General features: G+C 37.6%; 1 protein-coding gene across 1 annotated transcript; it reads left to right on the forward strand.

The window, feature by feature from the left end:
* Positions 1–259: 259 nt before the first annotated feature.
* POC5 (POC5 centriolar protein) lies at positions 260–9,746 on the forward strand (the record flags this gene model as incomplete). Its single annotated transcript, XM_010081105.1, has 7 exons — positions 260–364; positions 1,668–1,847; positions 2,951–3,113; positions 5,779–5,897; positions 6,730–6,843; positions 7,718–7,894; positions 9,575–9,746. Coding segments are annotated over 7 exons (1,008 nt in total), but the record flags the coding sequence as incomplete, so codon positions are not given.
* Between the last annotated feature and the right edge of the window lie 545 nt (positions 9,747–10,291).

A 10,291-nucleotide genomic window follows, 5' to 3' on the forward strand; every position in this document is an offset into this window, starting at 1 on the left:
ACTTTAAGTTAACTTTAACCCATGACAGTGCTTAAGTGTTTAAGACTCTCAGTCTGAGTGTTGAAGGCACGGGAATTTTACTTCTGATTTGGACTCTGATTATTGTTTTCTGCTTGATTAGAGTAAGGGGAAGATTTAGTAGAAAGCTTCTGTTAAAAGGAAATGCTTTAAGTGAAAAATGACTGATGCATAAAATACATTCTGTTTGACCTTACAAAGATCACAGCTATTGAAGTAGTGTTAATAAATATTTTTGCAGGTGATTACTAACTTGACCCAAGCATTAGAGAGGCAAAAGGAGAGAATAGAGTTGATGAGAAAGTTTACACTGTGGCGGATTCAGTATGTTAAAGCCAAACAAGAGGTATGTGTGCAAAATAAAAATGTGATGCAAATGAAACCCCTGAACCCAAAAGGGTCAGAGATAATGGAGTTCCTGCTATAATTTGAAGAAATTACAGTATTTCTATTCTGATGTGTTTGACGTTGTCAAATAACAGTTGGAAAACATCAATTCTAAAAAGAATGCTGCTGTCAGAATACTATCTGTAATGGGGAAAAAATCAAACCTATACTTGTCTTTTATTCCTCCAGTTACTGTGATCAGCTCGCACCAAATCACCCTAGTTCGCAGGATCTGCATTTTGAAGTAGGTGCCAAGGGCATCTCTATCTAAGTTTTAAGCACATTACATTTGAACAGAGATAGGATTCAGCATCACATTTTTTGGGGAAGCCACTTTCATGATTAAAACTTCAGCTGCCTTCTTTTCTCATGGTATCAAAACTTGAAGTAGCTAAGAGCTAGTCACGCATAAAACGTTGGGTATTGCATCAGGCATTGAACAGTAAACAATCTACCAAGTGAAGTATGACAGAAAAGAAGGATCCCATGTCAAGGCCGCAAATCTTCCCCATTCCAGGCTGTTAAAAAGGAAAAGCTGTATTCAGGACCTTCGTTCATTGATACAGATTCCCGGTTAGACTCAAGTTCATTGATGCTTTCCAAAACTCTGCTGATTTGCAGAGTGGGTTAGCCTTTTCTCTTTTCCTTCCCTCCCATCTTAGCATTTACTAGTAGTTTGGTGTCTAGTTTTTACTGAGCTCTTTTTATTTTTTCTAATTAATTTCTGAAAAAGTAATAAATAAAACATTGTCTGGTGACTATTCTGAAATAGAGTAGAAAAACAGAATTGTGTTACAGGGCATTTTAGAGCATCCTGACGTCTAAATTTATTAAAAAGGTAGGTGCTTTATGCTAATAATCTGCAATCTTTGTGACTGCAGGTTTTATATGGTGCCTGCAGTGAATTAAAATGTGCCAAGTACCCACTAAAGGGCTTCACACGTGCATGGTTACACTATATATGTGAGACGGCTGTTGAAGTGTCATTAAGCTAACAGTAAAAACACTGTTTTGTGTAACCTAGGAGTTCGCAAATATGGTTTCTCATGCTGGGGACAGTAACGCACCAAGTATGCGGGAAGAAACATTGAGCTGCTGATGCTGTGTTTGTGTACCACTTCACTGCAGCACATGTAACTCAGTTAAAAAACTGCTGTGGTCTATGTAATATGTTGCAAAATAATCATCCACACTCATTCTGAGTACTTAAATTTTTAGGAGACCTGAACTCACATATGATGTAGTTATATTTGTTTCCTAAGGAATATGCAAATAGAATAGCAGACAGACAATTCCGGACAGCTTTAATGAAGAAAGTATGGGCAGCATGGCGCTCTCTTAGTGAAGAAAAATGGAAAGAAAAAGTAGCAAAAGCCTGTCAGTTAAGGGCAGAAGATGTCTGTGTTCAGCTCACCAATGATTATGAAGCCAGAATTGCAGAGGTAAAGTAAGGTTTCTCTTTTTCATCTCTCTCTCATTCACTCTCCCACCCCCCATCCCTCCAAAGTATCTCTCTCTCAGTAAAGTTGAAAAACATGACGACTTTCCAGAACAGAGCTCCCAAGTACATAAGAAGATCTCAGGAAATCTAAGATCTCTGCTATGTTTTCTAGATGTGACCTTTTTTTCCCCTGCATCTGTTGTATAATGTTGTTGATCTGCACACACAGCTGAAGTAAATTGGACTCTTCCTGAAACGAGTCAAACCTCAATTTGCCCACCAGTAGGGATGGTATTTGTTTTCTCAAAGCACACTGTTAATATTGGCTGTGCATTTTGAGATCTTACTGAAGAAGACCATGGAAATAGACCATTATAATGATGAGTGATATAACAGCTACTCTGTTAAAGGCTGAATTTAAGTTTGGTTTTGCCTTCAACTTGCCAATTAAGCTTGTTAAAGAATTTTCACAGCTTAAGATTAAGTTAACAACATATGCATCAGTGCACAGCAAGAAAATAAAGCTTTAAAATATATATTTTAAGAGCTTTGTATTTTAAGAGGAAATATCTAGAAAATCTAGAATTTTAAGAACAGGCTTAAAAAACGTGGCTTACCAGCACAAAACCAGTACGTTACAAAGGTAACTTGGTCTGAGTTTTCTCAGCATTTTTAGTTTTACAGTAGCTAGAAAAGAGAGATTGCTGATGACAGTTCACCCTAGGCTTAAATAGTTTTCTGGGAACACTTATTCTTCTGTTGAGCAAATCCATATTACTGCAGAAATCTAGCTTGTGCCAGATGCCCATCTTCCAAAAGACAAAAATTTGTAAGGTAAGTTTCTGCTTAGCTGGTTAGGTAGGGTCTGACAGTCCTTTTGAATGCATTCTTGTCCTTGGTGTGCTTTAGTACAAATAATTTGCTGTAGTATAAGGAAATGACAAGTAGCTGTTCATCTCTGGTGAACCAGAGATTTTGAAGTGAATCAGAGAATTTGAAGTAGAAACGCATATCTTTGTAAATGTAGTAAGGGCGTTTTAAAGCTGATTGAGGAATATGTTTGGAGTTTGCATTCAGAAGCTGGTCCCTTATTCTGTTTCATAGCTAACTGCTACTTTGGAACAGACAAAAGCTGAAATTCTGCGACTGCACAGTGAAAGAGAACAGTATGAAGACACCATGAAGAAAGCCTTTATGCGTGGTGTATGTGCTTTGAATCTGGAAGCAATGACCATGTTTCATGGCAAGGACAGTAGGACAGATCCTGGTTAGTGTAAAAAGCAGCTCTGATCTAGTAATGTGCTGGGGTTTTTGTTTCTTTTAAAGGATTCTCCCTTTTGTCTTTTTTTTTTAATTTAATATGAGGACTTGTGGCAATGTAGAGTTTATCAAACTGTTACTGCTTTAAAAAGTGGAATATGTTGAGAAATACTTTGTACTGCTGTAGTTGAAAGGTGGAACATGTTCCCTTCACCCAGCCTTGCTGTGAGAGTGGTAAACCTTCGTCTATTCTCTGGAACCTCAGTGTGCAATGAATCTGCTTTTCCCAGACATCTGTCCCTTCTTTCTTAATCTTGCCTTTTAATGCAAAAAGGGCAAGTAAATCTCCCAGGTTCTGTATTCAGTTGGAGTTCTGTCCTAGAACAGGAAACACCAGTGTAATTATATCAGCAGCACACTCGTAAAACTTGTGCAGCTACACAGGACAGAGCTGCACACCCTTACTCGTGTAATGAAATCACCCCTGCAGAGTGAGACCATCTATAGCAGTACGAGCATGATCGTGCTGGTGCAGCAGTCTACATTAAAGAGAAAATAGCTGTGCCAGCAGGAGTGTCACAGCTGTACGTGTGGCTTAACCAGCTCTACTGGCAGCAGTTGCTAATAGCCTTAGACAAGTGACTTCAGTTGCTAAACTTAACAACCTTATGCCAGAAGCTTTTTAACTACTTCAGAGAAATTCCTCCAAAAAAATAGATATGAAGAGGAAATAAAAACCTGAAGAAGGTGTGAGAGGATACTTACCCGAGCAGCTGTCTGAGCCTGCTAAACATAGGCAGTATTTGTGCAGTTGCTTAGGAAACTAGAATATGACATTGGCTAAGTGCAGTAGCTGTATGCTAGTAAAAATGCAGGATCAGTATTTGGTGAAAATCAAGAATGAAGGATTTCTTGAAGATACTGAGCTTGGGAATAAAGTTACAAGTATTGCCCAAGTATTTTATTTTTCACTGTGTTCTAAATTAAGAACTACTCTTTCTTAATGCTTTATCTTATATTTGTTTGTTTATTGTTTTCCAAAAACATGCAGCAGACTGTGGGTCTCCCAAATAATCATGAGTAACTGAGTGGTGTGAAATAGGAAAGCATTATTTCTGTAAACCTGTATAGAAGAGGGTAAGTAGGAAGGCAATGAAGAAAACTGAGCTCAAGAGTTGCCATGGCCACCACCTGGAGTTCATGGACAAAACATTTTCCTTAATTTTTACTATGAAGCAGGAGACGATACTCTATACAGGCACAGTACTGAAAGATTTTCCTGTACTGGAGAATGCTAGGGTGCTTATACCCAACTTTTTGGGTGTCCAGCATAATGCTTTGTAATTTCCTATGATCACCATAGTCCTCATCAGGCTTCATAACGTCTCTGCTGTCCTTGGTCCTATGCCTGCCATCTTCATCCACTGCCTCTCATACCACCTTCTCCCTTATCCCAGGCACACTATCTCTTTCTTGCTACAGCCAGACAATGTTTTTAATGAAGTTAGTTACAGAATTATTTAATATGGTTGAACAACCGTTTATTTGCATTCCTCAGGTATAACGGAACTGTGGTCAGGACATCAGAGGACTTCAGACATCAGATTAGATGATTGTTGTGGTTTGTTCTGGTCCTGTGATCTGTGAATTTTAAGACTTCCGTGTGCCAGAGTCAGTCAGTGATTTATATATTTATATGAACACTGCAGTGCCACCTACAGTCATTGGAAATAAAAGCAGAATTTGTTCCCTTTACAGATTTATTATTATTATTAGGTTATTATAATGTACACATATGATATACAAATAACATACATATAGTATACATCATAATGTATTTTATTAATAGTGTGCAAGTATCACAACTTTAATGGGTCCATAGCATTGTGAGTCAATGTTGATGGTCTAAAATCTATCTGGGTGATATTATTATTATTATTATATGAAGATTATTTTTAACCTCTTTATGCATTTAAAGGAACATTGGCACCACCAGAACTCATTACTTTTTACTTAAAAAAAAAAACCACTGTTTTTAAGTAACAGATCAGATGATTGGGCTGTAACTATGCATTGGTCCTGTCTATACTTAAGCTTGGCGTGTGTGTACATAAATATGTATGTACAAAATGCATATTCTGGCATACTTTCACTCTTGAAATCTCTTGAACTACCTTCCTTATATTTTTCCTGGTCACTTCAAGAGAAAAACAAAAGAACACAACTACCACGTGGTGTCACTGTAGTCCCTGAAATGAGCAACGTTCAGCGTGGCCTTTCCGTGTTTTGCTGCTCTCTACGTGAACTGGATTTTGGCCCTTAGCGTAAGAGCTTCCCTCATACACTGGACTTGGTATTGGCAAGCAGAACAGAGAACCTCAGTTATTTGCACTACAAGTATGTGACAACGGCCACAGAGATATTGAGACGTAACACAGAAACAAGCCCTTTGGAAAATATTATTTCCAAGCATCTGAAAAGAAGGGTCAAATACAGGAATGTTTATATATATATATACACACACACGCACCTGTAAAGAACTTTTAATTAGATTATACAGAAATCCAAAGTCAAAGGAATAGTAAAATTTTTACTGTGACTTCTCTCTTTTTTTCCCCTTAGGGTTTTCTAGATAATGTGCTGATCCGATTACTTTGTGTTTCTAATAATAGATGTAGGAAGTAGGAGAAATGATAATGGTACCATTCTTTCAGGAAGGCTACCTCCTTCACAATGTAATCTGCCCTCACCACCACCTCAACCAGCAACTACTCTTCAGCTGGAAGACATGGTAAGCATGTAGCTGAAACAGAACTGTACTTGTAGTGATAAAAATGAACTTTCTCGTTTGGAGTTTTTTAAAGATAAATACCATAACCCATGAACTAAAGGGATTTGAAGACAGTCTAAGTGTAAAAAAAACCCCAAAAAAACCAAAACAAACAAACAAAAAAAAATACAAGTATGTTCAGACTGCATTGTGGAAGTGAAGCTGCTGTGACTTGCTATACTTGCATTAAGCTCTGTTTTTTATTTTGGTGAAAATGTGTTAAACTAATGAAGACAAGGTCACTATAATAAGTAGATTTTATCCTCCAAGGCGCTTTCTGGAAAAAAGCTGTTAACAGTTTTTTTGCAAAAAAACTGAGCTTAATATAATCTGAAAAGAGGAAAATCTGGCTTGACTTGACACTTATTTTTAAAAGTGTTAACATATATAGACACTGAAGGAACTCAGCTTATTGTCCTGTCACGTCAGCTTAGCCAGATCATTATCAAGTAGCTTAGATGTTCTGGACCTGCCCTGGAGCCATGCTGAAGATGTTACCACTGTGAAATAATTTCGTGCTAGAGTACAGGTCAGAACAGAGAACATGCGCTTGCCTCTCTTCCTTATTTTTCATTCTAATAGTATCAAATGTTATTCACAGTGTTCCTACAATTTTTAGACAAGAATTTTTAAGTTAGACAGAAAACAGTAAAACTAGAGATAAAAAATATCTGCAAAGAAGTTAAATTTAGAAGGGTAGTTGGACTAGCCAAAAAAATTACTATCTAAAAAGTTAAACTGTATTTTCGAGAAAGTTGTATTCATTCTTTGTAAACTCTGATTTCATTCACAGTTTTCTGCCCACCTGGGTCATGCAAGCACTTCTCAGACCAGGCTAGATTCTGATTCTCCAGCAATTGTCACTAGTACAGCTGCAGGATCTGGTGTGGCGTCAACTCAAAAACTGGTAATATGCTAAATAGCTTTTTTATTTTTTTAAGACATAATTATAACAAATATTAGTTTGAGTATTGTTGTTTACACCCTTTTCAGAGCAACACAAGTATGTAGTTGAGGAAACTGCCATAGAGTTTACATAGCCGAGTGAAGACACAGTTTGCAAATACTCATTAATGTTACAGCAACCCATTTATGTCTGGAGTAATTTTAAATTATTTTTGGAGGCAGGAGGGGGAAGTGTGGCAAAATAAGGAATAGAAGAGTACACATACAGTTAAGTGGAGCGCAACAGGAACAACTGGTGTTTCACATGATATAATTTTTGCTCTAGAAAGAACATGCTTTGCTTTAGCATCCTACTCTCTCATTCCCTCTTCTGTATTTGTTGCTAAACTGTCCTTTTTACTTTTCTCCACTGTCTTCTGCATTGCTCGCCTTTCTTTTTCCCATCTGATAGAGTTTGCTACCAGGTGTCAGAGAAGGGTGCAGCATTTTACTGAATGGAAGCTTTTATGTATCTGCCATGTCACTGATAGACTTTCCAGGGTGATGGAAGTGCATGCAGCTGTCACTCAAGTATGCAGCCAGTGAGCAAAGCTAAACTATCCATGCTGCTTAGTTTTTGTCAGATTAGCTTTAGTCTCCTCAGAACAGAAGTCACTTGCTCAAAACGCTGTCTCATACTTGGAGTGGAAAAAGATGGAATAAACCAGGTTGCAACTAGATGGAGCAAATTCAGTCCCGTATAACATGAGTGGATTACCTGCAAAATCCCCTGTTCTGTTTTAGGCATGTGGCTGATAAAACTAAGCAGACATACTAGAGCATTGTAAATATTATGTTTAACATTTTTCACCAACTAATACTTAATTTATTTGCAGCCCATGGCAAAAGTAATAACATCTGCTCAACAGAAAGCAGGAAGAACCATCACTGCTCGAATCACAGGCCGAGCTGATATGGGCCAAAAAGCCAGAGTCTGTGGCAGTGTAGCAGTGATGGGAGTTGCTCCACCCATGAGTTCAGTCATTGTTGAAAAACATCATCCAGTCACTCAGGTAAGTCAGAATTATGCTTGTAACAGTATTCTTATTACAACATATCTGGTAGTACTTTAGAGAAAAATGACCACCATGAAGACCAGCTCAGACTTGAGTCCTGTTTAAAATAAATACAAACAGAATTGTCTTTGGGCTGGGTAGAAAGCACTGGTGAGGAAAGGAAGCAAACATTGTTACTTTTAATCTATTTGTCTTGTTTCTATAGTAGTTATTTAATGGGTATAGTAGTCTTGGCTGTCTCTTTTTTGGCCAGCTCTTCCATGAGTCTTCCTCTTTGTAGAAGTGGTCAGTTGGTACAGCAATGTTTGGCATCATCACCATGCAACCACAGTTTAAACACAAGCTTCATGATGCATAGTGGGAAGAGTGACTGAACCAGAGGTACTAGAGATATAGGTTAGACTGAAAGGCTGGGTGTAGCAAATTATTGGGGAAAAAAGTAAAAGCCTTGTCCAGAGGCAATCAAATACATCAAGCCTGCTGCTTGTTGTATTTTGAGTCTTACTCCCTTTCATTTATCCTGAAGAAAACACTGAAATAAGTGCATTAGTAGAGTATGAAACCAACATACAAGAAGACTATAAACAGTGGCCTAGATGGCCTGGGCAATTGCTACACTTTTAGATGGATCTGAGCAAAAAATGGTTTTGACTGGATGTGGATGAAACAGTTGAAGATTTTTTTTTTATATTGTAACCTGTAAAATAGGATCTGAGTTTCCTCTGCCCTATCTGGAAGTCCAGTTTCTCTTCAGTGTTTCTGCCAGAACAAGCACAGCTATATCAGGTCCTTTAATTTGAGCTGGAAATGCTGGTAGCTGTCCATGTGAGGGATATTCTGCTTTCACTTGATTTCCTGCAGTGAATCAGAGCCCTGTGGCAGGCTGCACATAGCTTTCAAGAATTAGGGCTCCTAAGCAGAAATTCACATTTAAATTTAATTTCTTTTAGGGGGTTAGAGGTTGTTGTGTGACTTCTTTCATTAAGAACAACTTCTGTATTCAGGTAGTGTGACAAGTAAAGTACCTGAACTACTGTACCAAAAACTGAGTTCTAAAAATGTAATAAATGTGACAGTCCCAGAGATATATTCCATATACTCTTTCTGCAAATAAATGCCTAAGTGGAACTCAATTAGATGAAGTATTTCTCTTGAATTAGTCTGACAGAAGAGAGAGTTTACTGTGATTAAAAGCAGAATGACTACTGTTTATTTCAGTAAGGTGTCTAGTTTTTTGTGAGAAAGTTCATTGTTGTTAAATAAATGCAAACCTTTTCCTTTCAGAGACCAGAGACTTTTCATAGACTTCCTCATAGCAAATACTGAACTACAGAAGGAATGTTGGCATGATTAAATTAGCACTACAGAGGAAAATTCTGAACAATTTGGTAGAAACCCAAACAAACCAACCCTGAAATAAGATTGAGGTGGTAGAAGCTCAGGGTACCTAGTTAATTGGAAGTTTAGCACTTCAGTCCTAAAAAGTATATTACAGATCAGGAAGGAAAAAAATTACTCATTCTGTTAAAGTAGCCCTTTTTTTACGGGGGGGGAGTGTATTTCAGTTTGCTGGATTGCAAATCTTTCTGTTTAAACTACAGCTCACTTAGAGCCATTTTAATGGCAATTTTTTTTTTGTACTGTTAATTTTTTTTTATGTATCTGATTACTTTTCAGCAAACTGTATCCCAAGCCACTGCTGCTAAATATCCTCGAACTGTGCTGCATTCTTCTGGTTCCACCACTGTAAGACCTGCAGGCCAAGTTGGGCGAATGCTCCAGGGCCAAGCTCATACCAGTGTTCAGTCAATAAAAGTTGTTGACTGAGTGAATATGTTTCTCACTGGTGGGGGTTTTTATCAAGGTACAATTTAAACCTCTTCCCAGTCTTTTCAGATTTGATTTCGCAAGGCCTGAAGTATGTATCATGTTTTTACCCTTTTCTAAAAAAGATATTTTTTTAAGTAAAAGTGCTTTCATAGTGAACATCCGGAGGGGAAGAAAGAACCTGAATTGTTCTTCCTCCAAACTATGTGAGAACTTATTATGATAAACACTTTTTATTTAAAGAATCGTTTGCACACTTTAAATAAAGGATGTAATGTGATTTGTGTCTGAATCTCTTTGTTTAGTTCCAATGTTACTAACGTGCTTTCAAGTGAAAATTAGGTCTGTTACATGTGCTTAAGCAGCTAAATGTAATTAACATGCACTTTAATTATATCCTACAACAGCATACTTAAATGAAGAATAACAGGGTGATAGCCTTCACACCCAGGGAGTGACTTGGGCCAGGAGAGGTACCAAGTCCATCAAATTGTTGAGCATACTTGTTTTCCAACTTAATGTTGCAGAACTTGATGCATACCTGTCAGGATCTAAGAATTTGTGGCC

The sequence above is a fragment of the Pterocles gutturalis genome, unplaced genomic scaffold (assembly GCF_000699245.1).
Source record: "Pterocles gutturalis isolate BGI_N339 unplaced genomic scaffold, ASM69924v1 scaffold7934, whole genome shotgun sequence".
Lineage (NCBI taxonomy): Eukaryota > Metazoa > Chordata > Aves > Pterocliformes > Pteroclidae > Pterocles > Pterocles gutturalis.